Source organism: Bos taurus, chromosome 18 (assembly GCF_002263795.3).
Source record: "Bos taurus isolate L1 Dominette 01449 registration number 42190680 breed Hereford chromosome 18, ARS-UCD2.0, whole genome shotgun sequence".
Classification (NCBI taxonomy): Eukaryota; Metazoa; Chordata; class Mammalia; order Artiodactyla; family Bovidae; genus Bos; species Bos taurus.
The window spans coordinates 64,697,920-64,713,745 of NC_037345.1; the positions used below are offsets into that span (position 1 = coordinate 64,697,920).

General features: G+C 46.4%; 1 protein-coding gene across 2 annotated transcripts; it reads left to right on the plus strand.

Annotated features, from left to right (window-relative positions):
• Window positions 1–139: 139 nt before the first annotated feature.
• ZNF419 (zinc finger protein 419) lies at window positions 140–7,499 on the plus strand. 2 transcript variants are annotated; one of them, XM_024978118.2, is made up of 5 exons: window positions 140–526; window positions 2,132–2,170; window positions 3,924–4,050; window positions 4,516–4,614; window positions 5,899–7,499. In XM_024978118.2, exons 1-5 carry the CDS (start codon window positions 479–481, stop codon window positions 7,008–7,010), a joined length of 1,425 nt encoding a protein of 474 aa, XP_024833886.1. In that variant the 5' UTR covers window positions 140–478; the 3' UTR covers window positions 7,011–7,499.
• The last annotated feature ends 8,327 nt before the right edge of the window (window positions 7,500–15,826 follow it).

Sequence of the window (15,826 nt, forward strand, 5' to 3'; positions counted from 1 at the left end):
AGTCCCGCCCTATTACCGGTCCACTTCCTGCAGGTTTGGCGGCAAGTGAACTACATTACCCAGCAGGCGCTGCTTCCTGCGGGGATGGTGCTCAGCCGACAGCGCAGATATTTCCCCGTTGGAATCCGCGGGGCGGGACTTCCGCCTTCTAGTCGGGGCGGTCGTTTTCGGGGGTCTCTTGGGTCTGTGTGCTTGATGAGAGGCTCTGGGAAGCTGGTGTTGGACTGGGGTGACGGGAGCGGGAAGGCGCGAGAGGAGGCTAACGTTCTCTTCTCAGCACTAATGCGGGTCTGACGTTCAGCAGCGGCGCCCGGGAATCACCTGATTCCGATTCCGGGACAGGGATGCGTGGGGCCCGACCTGGTCCACAGCTCCTGGCCCTGCTCCGCCCACAGAGTCCGATGGCAGCGGCCGCTCTGAAAGTCCCGCCTGAGGTAAATGTTCGTCCTCCGGTCTCTCACCGCCGTCGCCCCACTAGATGATAAAGGTCCTCTTGATCGTCCCCTGCTCAGGCCCCTGGGTCCAGGTCAGTAAGGAGATCGTGGGTGAGAGGCCGTATTTCTGTCAGCCAGTATGATGGGGCTTCGGAAAGGGTTACAGGCCTCGGGACCGGCACGATCAAAGCCTTGAACTGAACTGAGAGTCTCAAACTTGAGATTTGTCTGGAGTCTGCACGCAACCGCATGAGAGGATGAGTCACATGGGACAAGGCAGCCGCAGCAGCTGGGCCTTCACTGTGCGGCCGCCAGTGGCCAGGGAGGCTTGTGAAGAGGAGAGGCTCAATCTGTGTGTCAAAATTGTCCAAAGTCTTCGCAGGGAAAAAGAGACAGGGGTAGGGGTGATGAGAGTGTGAGCGGAGACTGGAAGACCTGTGACGAAGTAAATACCATGGAGTGCTGGTGGGCTCTGGACTGTAGTCGCTCGTGGCCAGAGAGGGGAGAAATGATCAGGTCTCTCACAGGCTTTAAAAGCGGGACAGACAGGATTTCCTGCTGCACCGGCTGTGGCTGTGAAAATGTAGGAAAGGAAGGACGAACCTGTTTTTTGGTTTGCAGGGAGCAGGTTTCAGGGAAAAGATTGGGAGTTGGATTTTGGACGTGATAACCCTGAGGTTTCCCAGAGTGGAGGTGTCGCATGGGCAACTTGCTCACCTGAGGGGTTCCGGAGTTCCAGGGAGGGATCTGGGCTGGAGATATCCAAGGGATGGTGGGGGGTGGCCTGGTCCGTGGCATGGACTGGGGCTTATATTTAGAAGGAAGAATGTTAAGGTTTTTATTTCAGATGAGCCTGGAGGGTGGGCCACAGGTGTGAATTCCTGTGCTCCAAAGTGTTTCTGGCTGGTGTGGAGGAATAGTTAGCGGACCCAGGTCTGGGCTGGAGACTGAGATGGTCAGCGGTGTAGATTTGCCACTTCAGGCTCAGCAGGCCCTCTTTTCCCCTCGTGGAGAAAAAGAACACTCAGGTAGGCTAATAGGGCATCTCCTTTGATGCCTAAGTTGCCCCAGCTTTTAGGACAGAAGGCATGAGTCACTGCTCCAGTGGCAAGGCCTCTAGCAGGCTTCCCTCCAGGAGGGTGTATACCAGGCAGCCAGTTGCCAATTGGACTAGTAGCTACTCAGTTTTCTCAAGCCTAATCCCCCAGTTTCTTATCTTGTGAGTTTATGAAATACTCATTTAACACTAACTGGTGAAAATACATATGTACGTATGTATGTATATACATAACACATAGGCAGTTAAGACAACGCAGCTTTAACAAGCTAACATATAATAATTAGTTGAAATATCAATATCCTGCTAAGCATTTGATTAAATCAAACATCTTCAATAAAGGCATGTTGAAAAAGTACATTTTTAATACCAACCAGGAAATGCTGACAGAAGCATCACTTATGAGGACAGTGAGAGTCGATAGTTAGAACTTGATAGAAATGAGCAAACAATAGCCCTCTTGGGTGGACACCATTATTATCCACATTTGACGGATCACAACACTTCACAGGGAGGTTGAGTATTTGTCCAAGATTACACAGCTGTTAAGAGGCATGCATCACCGAGGACTGAGGTACCTTGGTTGAGCCGTTGGGGCCCAATATTATTGCCTGCTTCTCATGGCCTGGCTTTTCCATAGGTTGCTGTGGCTGCGGAGTGGCTTCCAGACCATGAAGAGGTAAGTGATAGGTGTCCTAGATCCTTACCCTTTTCACCTCCCACTTGCCTGGGCTCCAGGATCGTAGCATCCTGGGACTCGTTTTACCTGCTACGCTCCTCACCCTGCCATCTAAGATCCCTGGAAGGTGGTCATCCAAGATCAGGTCCCTGAGTGCAGACCAGGAATCATATGGTTTGGTTCCCATTTCTGGCAGCCAGTGGCATGAAGCCTAGAAGAGAGTCCATTCACAGTGATTGTTGGAACATATTAGAGACGACGTTGAGCTGGGAATGCCTAGCAAACTTAGGTCCCCCCCATTTGTGGTGGAAACAGCAAGAAGCAGAAGTTAGACCTGGAATGGTGGTCTGCAGAGGTGTGCCTCAATTCAGAGGGTGGTGGGAGCCACAGGAGGTTTAGAGCAGAAAAAGGAACAAATCTGAGCCAGGCTTAATAAGCAGTCAGTCGAGTGTAGGGAGCCCAGGGAGGAGGCTACTACAATAGCCCAGGTGAGTGTGGTGGTAGATGGGCCAGAGTAGTGGCAGTGGAGGTGGGCAACGTGTTGGGAGTGTGTGTTTGTTCTTCCGTGTAGGTCTGAGCAGGCTATCTGATGTGGAAGGTTGGGAGAGAAAAGAGGAAGAGTCAGGTGATTCTGAGATGTTTGACCTCAGTAGCTAGAAGGAGGGAAGTGCCACCACGTCCAAGTTGGTGGCAAGAGTTAGATTCTGGCTGTTGAACCCAGAAATCCTCGAGCAGATTCCTCCCCTGGGCACCTGGACACACAGCCTGGAGTTCAGGTGAAGGGTTCAGATTGGACTCACCCACAGTGTGGATGGTGCGTGGGCCAGGATGGAGCTGTGATCAGATTTGGCAGGGGGCACCTTCACGTCCTGTGGCAGTGCATTAGGTAACAAGGGAGAGGAGTGTGGGGCTGAGGACTGGGTCTCTTGCTGGATGGGGTGCTGGGTTTCATAGAAACACATGAGGGGAGTGTAATGGTCATGGTGGGGAGGCGTTGGAGGGGTGAGGAGGATCTGGCTGGAGGCTGGATTTCCATGGGGAGTGGACCTGAGATGTAGGTGGAGACCAGGCAGGGAGATGAGAGCAAAGCTGGTGCTACTGCTGATTCATCCAGCTGTGCGTTCCCCAGGCTCTTGTTCTTATGGCTGTGAGGGCCTGGAGGTCAGCACAAAGGCACACGGGGTCCCCTGGGACTGTTGGTGGGCATGATGTGCGACAAGTGGACCTGGGCTTTGAACAAGTGTCAGAGGTGCTGAGACTGGTCAGGGGACTGCTTTGTAACACAGAGTGGAAGAGGGCTGAGTGTACCTGGGATCTACTCCAGGTTTCAAGGTGCTGAGGATGAAGCCAGGGTAAGGGCCAAGTAGGGTCAGGGCCATGAGGGACGTGCGGTGTGAAGAACAATATGCATGTTGGGAGAGAGTGCCAGCTGATGGCCCCAGGCCCTTGTACTGGGGTGAAAGGAGAAGGGGACTCAATTTTGGTTGTTCTTGGGAACCCCAGTCTGAAGGATCCTGGGTGAATTGTCTTGCAGAAGGGTGAGGCTCTGTAGGTCAGCACCAGAGCTCAGGCGACACCTGTCCCCCACCTGTTGTTGCTGAGAGCAGAACATGGTGATTGCTGGGGTGGCCAGGAGGGCAGACATCAGCAGCACCAGGGCCTGGTATTTCCACTGAGGTGGGGAGCGCGGGAGGAGGGTTAGAGTCCCAGGAAAGAAAGCTGCATGTAAGCTGAACCATCCCCATCATGGCAGGGCCAAGTGACCTTTGAGGACGTGGCTGTCTACTTCTCCTGGGAGGAGTGGGGGCTCCTTGATGAGGCCCAGAGGCTCCTGTACTGTGGGGTGATGCTGGAGACCTTCTCACTGATGGCGTCTCTCGGTAAGGTCCTTGCCCCCTACAGCTCCTCCCCTCTCCAAGGGCAGGTCCATCCCTCCCAAAGCTGGTCTGTGGGTACTGCATCCTTTCTTGTGTCCTAGAGTAGGTATAACAGCCAAGCCCCGGTGCACCACCCACTTCTGTCCCCAAGCTGCTCCATGGTTGTGCAGGAATGGGTTTGGGGATCCCAAGTGTTGCGATCAGATGGGTCCTATGCTACTGGCCTCTCCCTGGCCTGGTGATGCCAAAGAGATCCACGGCAGTCCAACACCCAACTTGGGCCCTCCTCTTTTGGCTGATGTGGGATCTGCCTGTGTCAGGAATTGAGGCGCTGACCTGGCCACTGCTTGACCGGGATGTTTCTGCAGCATCTTTTCCCCACCTTCTTGTTGGTTACACTCAGCCTTAGTTCCTGTGGGCTGCTGAGGAGTGGGTCACTTTGACCCTCCTGCCTTGTTCCTTCTGTAGGACTCACACCGTCCAGGACCCATGCCATGACTCAGCTGGAGCAGCGGGGGGAGCCCTGCGTGCCTACCGGGGGAGTCTCAACCACAGCCACACCAGCAGGTACTTGGAGGGAGGTGGCGGAGCGTGGGGGTGAACCCAGGGATGAGTTCGCACCAGGAGTCTCCCCAGGAGGCCCTGATGTTTTGGTGTCAGACAAGGGGCCAAGGCTGATTTCCATCTTTTTTCCCTCAGCTGACCACTTCTCAGCTGCCAGGGCTGTCACCTACCCTCTCTTCCACTCTGCAGTGCTCGATGACAGTGGCCTCATTTTCTACTGTTTTATGACATGGCCAGTCAGCTGTGGCCATGAGAGGAAACACAGGAGAGCCTAAGGGAAAAAAACAAAGTTGATTGTGCTCACAGGTCTGAAGAGGTAGTCCCTACCTGCCGAGGGGGGAAGCGGGGGTCACACTGGAGAGAGTGGGCTCCAACAAGCAGGGGGAAGCAGAGGATGAGGACCTGTCAGCAGGTGCCTTTGTTGGTGGGGAATGTTGGGGATTTTCTCCCCAGGACTTGGAAGTGACGAACCTGAAAGAAGGACACTCGGACAGTCTCTTGCAAGGCCTGACAAGTTTATTTCTGCAGTCAAGCATTTTTATAGAAGTAGGAACAAAGAGCTTAGAGTATACAGCCAGCAGAGCGCGTACGGGGTTAACACCTAATCAGTAAAAATATTTCAAGGACAGCGTGCTATAAGTGACCCATGAGATATCCCATAACCCGTTTTCTCAAGCAACATCCTGAATATTTATCATTAAATCTTGGCGCCGGGCATAACCAAAGGCAGGAGATGTTTTTCTGCCCGGGCACATCAAGCCGGGGTATTTCTGGCCCTTCGCCATTTTCCCAAGGACTTCCTCCAACCGGCTATTTTGTACCGGGCTTCCCAACAGGGAGAGTACTAGAAAAGGCACGATGGGATATTATGGGTGCGTTTGGACATAACTAGGTCACACTCAGGGGAGGACAAGGGCTGCTTGTGCGAGGACCAGCCTCCTTACACCAGTGCACCTGGGCAGGGAGCTCCAGCCCGTGTGTTGGGAAACTGACACAACTGGAAATAGGGCGCGTCACAGGTCACAGTACAGTTGATGCTGTGGTATCTCAACAGCCTTAGCAATGCTCACTGTAATGGGTGACACTTGCCGCCTAAGCTGTGGCGATGCTAAAGGTCACTGGAAGATTTGGGTTTTGCCGCTGAAGGCAAGTTGCGACAAAGGCGACACCTGAGAAGGGCCCCAGGAACCCCTTACTGCCCGTGTCAGACGTGTGCGAGGGTGCTGCCCTGTCCCGCCAAAGTCCACACACTCCACAGACACTTCATCGGTGTTTCTGCACCTGCAGGTTGTTGGTGCGGAGCAGAGGCTGACGAGGCCCCTTCCGAGCAGAGTGGTTGTGTAGAAGCCGACAGAGCAAACCTTCACCAGCACCAGGACCCGAACTCTGGAGAGAAACCTTCAACCAGAGAAGAGCATGAGGGGAACGGGAAGGTCTCCCCAGGAAGCTCTGGTCTTCCCAAGCCTCAGGCGGCTCCTAGTGGAGGGGAGCCATGTAGGAGCACCAAAAGTGGGGAGGGCGTTCCCCCTGGGAAAAGGCATTACAGGTGTAGTGAGTGTGGGAAAGCCTTTGGTCAGAAATACTTACTTGTTCAGCACCAGAGACTACACACGGGAGAAAAGCCTTATGAATGCAGTGAATGTGGGAAATTATTCAGCCATAAATCCAACCTTTTTATACACCAAATAGTTCACACTGGTGAAAGGCCTTACGGGTGTAGTGAATGTGGAAAATCCTTTAGCCGCAATGCTGACCTCATTCAACACCGGAGAGTCCACACTGGAGAAAAGCCTTTTAAATGCAGTGAATGTGGAAAAGCCTTCAGGCACAATTCCACACTTGTTCAGCATCACAGAATCCACACTGGAGTAAGGCCTTATGAGTGCAGCGAATGTGGGAAGTTCTTTAGCTTTAACTCAAGCCTCATGAAGCATCAGAGAGTTCACACTGGAGAAAGACCTTATAAGTGCAGCGAATGTGGGAAATTCTATAGCCACAAGTCAAGCCTTATTAATCACTGGAGAGTTCACACTGGAGAAAGGCCTTATGAATGCAGCGAATGTGGGAAATTTTTTAGCCAAAGCTCCAGCCTTGTGCAACACCGAAAAGTTCACACTGGAGAAAAGCCTTTTAAGTGCAATGAATGTGGAAGATTCTTTAGTGAGAATTCTAGCCTTGTTAAACACCAGAGAGTTCACACTGGAGCAAGACCTTATGGGTGCAGGGAATGTGGGAAATTTTTCCGCCACAGCTCCAGCCTTGTTAAGCATCGGAGGATTCACACTGGAGAAATGCCTTATGAGTGCAGCAGTTGTGGGAAATCATTTAGCCAGCGTTTCAACCTTATACAGCACCAGAAAGTTCACAGTGGAGAAAAGTCTTGCAAGGTTCAACTGTGACTGACCCTTGCTTTTCTACCTGAGTATTAGATTTTCTTAAATAAATGTTTCTTCATTTGCTGTATATCCTTCAGATCATTTCCAGAGGCTTTAAATGATGTTTTTATAATTTTCACCCATTTCCCTGGGAAGCAGGCCTGCAAAGCTCCTCACACTGTCATGCTGGAAGCTGATGCAAATATTTAACTTTTTAGGAATTTGCCACCTTGTATTCTAAATAGTTATGCCATTTCACATTTCCTGGAGTGTGTTTTCCAGTTTCTTCGTATCTTTGCTGAGTTTTGTATGTAAAATATTGGCCATATATTTTTAGCCGTTCTAGGGAATGTCTAGTAGTATTTCATTGTGATTTAAATTTGCACTTCCCTGATGACTTGGTGTTCAGTATTTCTCCCTGTGTATTTGCCATCATATGTTTTCTTTAGTGAATTATCTGATCAAAGTTTTTTGCCTACTATTAAAAGAACTGTCTTGCAATTTCTTAATATATTCTGGATGCAAATGACTCATTTGATATACACTTAATCAATCTTTCCTCTAAGTCTCTGGCTTTGGTTTCCTTAACAGTATCTTCCCTAGAGTAGAATTTCTTAACTTTCATGAAATACAACTTATCCATTTGTCTTTTATTGGTTGTACTTTTCGTATTGTGCTCTTTTTCTCTTATGGTACTTTATCATTGCCTGTAAAAAAAAAACCTTACCTGGGTATGCTATTGGAACCCTAAGAGCCCTTTTAAATATCTAAATCTTGTGAAATCTTTGTTAATTTAAACACAGACAAAGAAGTTCAGTGTATGTAGAAATGTTTACGTATGAACATACCCCTATCTATTCAGTGACAGCCTAGAATGCAGACATATTCCAGCAGCTGTGAACATCTTTAATGTCCAGTTATTGGCTTATGAATACAGTATTTCAGTAAAAAGAATCAGAACTCCTTAGATAAGAGGCCACTTCTAGGTTAGAGCTGGAAAAGTTTAACATAAGCCAAGGAAATATCCTTGCCTTAGAAAGTAAAGAAGTACTTGGGACTCCCCTTGTGGTCCAGTGTGTAAGGTATAGTTCGGGCCGAGGCAGAAAAAGGAAAGACGACCTCAACAGCAGTAGGTTACCTTTATTCAGGCAAGGAGGGATAACAATCAGCCTAACGACCAGGATGAACGCTGACAGGGATCAGGGAGGCTCCATATTTATAGGGAGGTTTGTGGAAGCGATAAGGGAAACGTTAATCAGGCGGGATGTTTTGGGTATGCTTTAGTTGAGATGGCATTTGTAGTTGGGCAGGGGGTGATAAGTTCTGGGCAGGTGTAGCGGGTGGAAGGTTTCTGGACAGGGGGTGATAAGTCCCAGAAGTCCCAGATAGATGCAACCGGCCTGGAGCATCAGGGCGGGACCTAAAGTTCAGTTTTGTTTTCTCCAAAGTCAGATGACTCAGTAAGGGCCTTTGAGACTGTTGTCTTCTTTTCTAGGCCCAAAAGACTCCTTCACAGTGGCGAAGATTCTGCACTCCAATGCATGGGACAGGGTTTGATCCTTGCTTGGGGAACTAGGACTCCTACATGGGCAGTACAGCCAAAAAAAAAAAACTAAAGAAATAGTCAAAGAATAATGATGCAGTAGCTTTCTATTGCTGTACTGACAGATAACCACAAACCAATGGCTTAAACAACACCAATTCATTATATTATGGTTCTGTAGATCGTATATCCAGTAAGACACGGATGGGTCCGACTGGGCTACACTCAAGTTGTTACCAAGGTTGTGTTTTGTTTTGTTTTTTTTTTCCTGGAGTGTTTAAAGGAAATTCTGTTTCCTGCTCATTTGAGTTGTTAGACAATTTCAGTTATTTGTGGTTCAGTTAAGTTCAATTCAGTCACTCAGTCGTGTTCGACTCTTTGTGACCCCATGGACTGCAGCATGCCAGGCCTCCCTGTCCATCACCAGCTCCTGGAGTTTACTCAACCTCATGTCCATCGAGTCGGTGATGCCATCCGGCCATCTCATCCTCTGTCGTCCCCTTCTCCTCCTGCCCTCAATCTTTCCCAGCATCAGTGTCTTTTCCAATGAGTCAATTCTTCACATCAGGTGGCCAAAGTATTGGAGTTTCAGCTTCAGCATTAGTGCTTCCAGTGAATATTCAGGACTGATCTCCTATAGGATGGACTGGTTGGATCTCCTTGCAGTCCAAGGGACTCTCAAAAGTCTTCTCCAACACCACAGTTCAAAAGCATCAATTCTTCAGCGCTCAGCTTTCTTTATAGTCCAACTCTCACATCCATTCATAACTATTGGAAAAACCATAGCTTTAACTAGGCGGACCTTTGTTGGCAGAGTAATGTCTCTGCTCTTTAATATGCTGTCTGAAAGTGAAAGTGAAGTTGCTCAGTCCTGTCCGACTCTTTGCAACCCCGTGGACTGTAGCCCACCAGGCTCCTCCATCCATAGGATTCTCCAGGCAAGAATACTGGAGTGGGTTACCATTTCCTTCTCCAGGGGAATCTTCCCGACCCAGGGATCGAACCCAGGTCTCCCGCATTGCAGGCAGACGCTTTAACATCTGAGCTACCAGGTTGGTCATAACTTTCCTTCTGAGAGGGTAACAGGCAGGAAGGCCAGGTGTCTCCAAATGGAGGAAATAGGCTGCAAGTCTCAGACATTTTTATCTCTCTCTTAAGCGGCAGGAGGAAACAAAGCGGCAGGAGGAAACAAACTAGCGATATTTTTTTCCTTCTCTATACAAATTTAAAAGGAGGTTTCTCTTAAAATACTGTGTTGCCATAATGACACCTGGTTTCACCTGAAGTTAACTATTCTCAAACCTCAAGTTAACCAATGCATTTTTCTTATGGAAATGTTTGTCTTAAGCTATGTTAATGTACTGTGCATTTACCCCAGACTCTGTCTTCAAATGGTTGCACCTGATGGCTCAGAACCTACTTGACAAACCAGTATGTTGTACTCAGATATTGTTCCCCTAATCTATGTAACGGAGAAGGCAATGGCAACCCACCCCAGTACTTTTGCCTAGAAAATCCCATGGACGGAGGAGCCTGGTAGGCTGCAGTCCATGGGGTCGCTAGAGTCGGAAACGACTGAGCGACTTCACTTTCACTTTTCACTTTCATGCATTGGAGAAGGAAATGGCAACCCACTCCAGTGTTCTTGCCTGGAGAATCCCAGGGACGGGGAAGCCTGGTGGGCTGCCGTCCATTGGGTCGCAGAGTCGGACACGACTGAAGCGACTTAGCAGCAGTAGCAGCAGCAATCTATGTAAACAAAACTATTTGTATGGTATTCTGCCCTTCTACAAGATTCAAGTCAATCATTTTATGGCCTGGGATGAATCATCTGGTGCCAAGATTATCCCAAAATGCATCTTATGGGTGAGGGGCCTGGTGCCATTCTGAGTTTTAAGATATTCCTTTCTTTCATTAACAGACTGCTAGTGACTATATAACATCCAGCTGAAGACTAGAGGGGGGCACTTTTTCTGCCCCCTTCTGATGCCTATGTCAGAAGCTTTCTCTGTCTCCTTTATACTTTAATAAAACTTTATTACACAAAAGCTCTGAGTGATCAAGCCTCGTCTCTAGCCCCGGACTGAATTCTTCTCCCACAGAGGCCAAGAATCCCGGTGTCTTTTCGTTCAGCAACAACCTTTCACTTCAAAGACCAAGCGTCTTTTAATTTCATGCCTGCAATCACCATCTGCAGTGATTTTGGAGCCCCCCAAAATAAAGTTTGTTTCCACTGTTTCCCCATCTATTTGCCATGAAGTGCTGGGACCAGACGCCATGATCTTAGTTTTCTGAATGTTGAGTTTTAAGCCAACTTTTTCACTCTCCTCTTTCATCAAGAGGCTCTTTAGTTCTTCTTCGCTTTCTGCCATAAGGGTGGTGTCATCTGCATACCTGAGGTTATTGATATTTCTCCCAGCAATCTTGATTCTAGCTTGTGCTTCATCCAGCCCAGTGTTTCTCATGATGTACTCTGCATATAAGTTAAATAAGCAGGGTGACAATATACAGCCTTGACATAGTCCTTTTCCTGTTTGGAACCAGTCTGTTGTTCCATGTCCAGTTCTAACTGTTGCTTCCTGACCACATACAGATTTCTCAAGAAGCAGGTCAGGTGGTCTGGTAATCCCATCTCTTTAAGAATTTCCCAGAGTTTATTGTGGTTCACACAGTTAAAAGCTTTGGCATAATCAATAAAGAATTCTGGAACTCTCTTGCTTTTTCTATGATCCAACAGATGTTGGCGATTTGATCTCTAGTTCCTCTGCTTTTTCTAAATCCAGCTTGAACATCTGGAAGTTCACAGTTCACATACTGTTGAAGCCTGGCTTGGAGAATTTTGAGCATTACTTTACTAGCGTGTGAGATGAGTGCAATTGTGCAGTAGTTTGAGCATTCTTTGGCATTGCCTTTCTTTGGGACTGGAATGAAAACTGACCTTTTCCAGTCCTGTGGCCACTGCTGAGTTTTCCAAATTTGCTGGCATATTGAGTGCAGCACTTTCACAGCATCATCTTTTAGGATTTGAAGTAGCTCAACTGGAATTCCATCACCTCCACTAGCTTTGTTCATAGTGATGCTTCCTAAGGCCCACTTGACTTCACATTCCAGGATATCTGACTCTAGGTGAGTGATCACACCATCGTGATTATCTGGGTCATGAAGATCTTTTTTGAATAGTTCTTCTATGTATTGTTGCCACCTCTTTCTTAATATCTTCTGCTTCTGTTAATATGTTCTGTCCATACAATTTCTGTCCTTTATTGAGCCCATCTTTGCATGAAATGTTCCCCTGGTATCTCTAATATTCTTGAAGAGATCGCTAGTCATTCCCATTCTATTGTTTTCCTCTATTTCTTTACACTCAGCACTGAAGAAGGCTTTATCTCTCCTTGCTATTCTCTGGAACTCTTCATTCACATGGGTATATCTTTCCTTTTCTCCTTTCCTTTTCACTTCTCTTCTTTTCACAGCTATTTGTAAGGCATACTCAGACAATAATTTTGCTTTTTTGCATTTCTTTTTCTTGGGGATGTTCTTGATTCCTGTCTGTTGTACAATGTCACGAACTTCTGTCCATAGCTCTTCAGGCAGTTGTCTATCAGATCTAATCCCTTGAATCTATTTGTCCGTTCCACTGTATAATCCTAAGGGATTTGATTTAGATCATACCTGAATGGCCTCGTGGTTTTCCCTACTTTCTTCAATTTAAGTCTGAATTTGGCAATAAGGAGTTCCTGATCTGAGCCACAGTCAGCTTCCTGTCTTGTTTTTGCTGATTGTATAGATTTTCTCCATCTTTGGCTGCAAAGAATATAATCAATCTGATTTCGCTATTGACCATCTGGTGATGTCCATGTATAGAGTCTTCTCTTGTGTTACTGGAAGAGGGTGTTTGCTATGACCAGTGCATTCTCTTGGCAAAACTCTATTAGCTTTTGCCCTGCTTCATTCTGTACTCCAAGGCCAAATTTGCCTGTTACTCCCTACTTTTGCATTCCAGTCCCCTATAATGAAAGGACATCTTTTTTGGGGTGTTAGTTCTAGAAGCTCTTGTAGGTCTTCATAGAACCGTTCAACTTCAGCTTCTTCAACATTACTGGTTGGGGCATAGACTTGGATTACTGTGATATTGAATGGTTTGCCTTGGAAACAAAAACAGAGATCATTCTGTCGTTTTTTAGATTGCATCCAAATACTGCATTTCAGACTCTTGTTGACTATGACGGCCACTCCATTTCTTCTAAGGGATTCTTGCCCACAGTAGCATATATAATCGTCAGCTGAGTTAAATTCACCCATTCTAGTCCATTTTAGTTTGCTGATTCCTAAAACGTTGACGTTCACTCTTGCCATCACCTGTTTGACCACTTCCAATTTGCCTTGATTCATGGAACTAACATTCCAGGTTCCTATGCAATATTGCTCTTTACAGCAGCGGACTTTGCTTCTATCACCAGCCACATCCACAACTGGGTGTTGTTTTTGCTTTGGCTCCATCTCTTCATTCTTTCTGGAGTTATTTCTCCATTGATCTCCAGTAGCATAATTGGCACCTACCGACCTGGGGAGTTCATCTTTCAGTGTCCTATCTTTTTGCCTTTTCATACTGTTCATGGGGTTCTCAAGGCAAGAATACTGAAGTGGCTTGCCATTCCCTTCTCCAGTGGAACACATTTGTGGTTGTTTGTTTTCTTAAAGATGAAACAATAGTAATTGTATAGAAATTCTTCTAAAAGAAGATTCAATCACTTCCCAAGTATTAATACTTAAGTGAATGTTACAACTGTTAATCAGCTAATGTGTGTGCTAAGTGGCTCCAGTCGTGTCCGACTCAGTGCTATCCCATGGACTGTAGCTGTCTAGGCTTCTCTGTCCATGAGATTCTCCAGGCAAAGATACTGGAGTGGTTGCCATTGCCTCCTTCAGGGGATCCTCTCGACTCAGAGATAGAACCCATTTCTCTTATGTCTCCTGCATTGGCGGGCAGCTTCTTTACCATTGGCACCACCTGGGAAGCCAAACTTCAATAATCAACGAATACTTCAATATAAAATAAAAAGAAAAAAGAGGGACTAGCACCCACATAAGCATAGCAAACTGAATCCAGCCATATACATATGTAAACACGTAAATCATAACCTGGTGCTGTTTATCAAGAATGCAAAGATGATTTAACAATTGAACCTGTTATCTATCTTAATAAACTAAAAAACAATGATCTCAAACACGTAGTGGAAGCATTTCACAGAATTCAAAACCAGTAAATGATAAAAATTCTCAGCAAATTAGGATTAGATGGGAACTTCCTGATGTAGTCCATCTATGAAAAAAAAAAAAAACACAACACAGCTAACACATTTGATGTTGAAAGCCTAATGCTTTTGCCCTGATATTGGGAGTAATGCAAATGCGTCTATGCTCATCACTTCTACTTAACATTGTATTGGTACTAAAGATCTGTGTTTGTAACATGAAGGGGAAAAAAAAAAAAAAGGCCTAAAGATTGTAAAGTTAGGGAGTTCCTTTGTGGTCCAGTGGCTAAGACTCTGCTCCCAAAGCAGGGGGCCAGGGTTCAATCCCTGGTCAGAGAACTAGATCCGACATGCCACAACTAATAGTTCACATGCTGCCAACTAAGAACCGGCAGAGTGAAATAAAAAATACCAAAAAAAAAAAAAAAAAAAAGATTGTAAAGGTAGAACCAAAACTTCTATTCAAGTAAGACATGATTATGTTGAAAATTACAACTCATTCACTAAAAAGCTACTAGATCAAATGATTGAGAATGATTGAGTTCAGTGAGGTCACAGGATCAAAGGCCAATATACAAAAATGACTTGTTTCTGATACTAGTAATGACTGTTTGGAAATTGGAAAAAAAAGATATCTTTTATAATAGCATCAAACTATGTATTTAGAAGTAAACTGAATAAAAATATGTTCAAAAACTATTAAAAAAAATCATCATACACCACTGAGAAATATTAAGGACCCAAATAGTTTCACTGGCAAATTCTATAAAACATTTAAAGAGTAAATAATACCACAATAACATGTCTTTTCAGAAAATACGAGGAACGAATGCTTCTCAACTCATTTTACGAGATGAGCCTAACTGATACAAAAATGTAACAAGCACACAAAATAATTACAGAACTATTTCCTGGTGGCTCAGTCAGTAAAGAGACTGCCTGCAATGAAGGAGACCTGGGTTCGGTTTCTGGTTCGGAAAGATCCCCTGGAGAAGGGTATGGCAACCCACTCCAGTATTCTTGCCTGGGAAATCCCATGGACAGACGAGCCTAGTGGGCTACAGTCCATGGGGTCACAAAGAGTCGGACACGACTTAGCGATTAAACCACCACCACAACCACAGTCCTAATTAATAAAGGTGAAAAAATATGCAGCAAATTAAATCCAAAAGAAAGTAAAAATAATAAAATATGCACCACTGGATTTGACCAGAGGAAAATACGCCTGACTGAACACTAGGGAAACAATCAGCCCTCACCCCCAGGCTGCTCAGTGACCAGAGAAGCCTGTTGATAAAAGCAGGGCCCTGTGGGGCTCCTGGGCGCAGAGCCTTTCGGTGTCCCTCATTTCTTTGGTTACAGGAAATAGCCTTCATTCAGCCTCCATGACCTTACCTGAGCTCCAAGGGGCAGGTAACAATTCCAAGCAGTTGTTAATTAGGGAAGGGAGGGGATGTGAGACCAGGGAGAAACAATCAAGAGCAGCCTTGGGGGAAGGTCCAGTTTCCCCACCATGGGATACATATAACAATATCTTTGAGGTATTTTGTAGATACTGAAACCCCCTCCAGGTGGGAGAAATTAATGATTAAGAAGGTATGCTGCCCACAAGCATGTAGACCCCAGACCAGCTGGACCTGAAGGTTGATGATGCAAACTCCTACTTACCTCACCACCAACCATTCAGAAGAATGTTTGATGCTGATCACGCCCTCTTTGAACAATTACTACAAAACTTTCAACTATCTTCTCCAAGTAGGGACACACTGTTTAGAGGGAACATGCTGTGTCCTCCTTCTACTTCATCCAAAACTCTTTCTCTGCGATTCAATTCACACAGGTGAACAGAAAAGCTGAGCTTTAGGCATCACTATTAAGAGCTGAGTTAGGGCACCTCTCTCAGCTCTAACTTTCTCTGGCTCCCACAGCCCTCACAAGGCCCAGCTCCTCATTTGCCATTCCGTGGCTGATTTCTGCCTACCTGGTCTCAGGTCCCCCAAAACATAAAGTACACTTAGGGTTTCAAGAACATCCCCAGTCCA

Excerpts from the sequence above, each read along its gene's own strand:
- ZNF419 (XM_024978118.2), top strand. The coding sequence starts at position 479 with ATGATAAAGGTCCTCTTGATCGTCCCCTGCTCAGGCCCCTGGGTCCAG. Across the intron at positions 2,171-3,923 it reads GGCTTCCAGACCATGAAGAG|GGCCAAGTGACCTTTGAGGA; the intron begins GTAAGTGATAGG and ends CCATCATGGCAG. Across the intron at positions 4,051-4,515 it reads CTCACTGATGGCGTCTCTCG|GACTCACACCGTCCAGGACC; the intron begins GTAAGGTCCTTG and ends TTCCTTCTGTAG.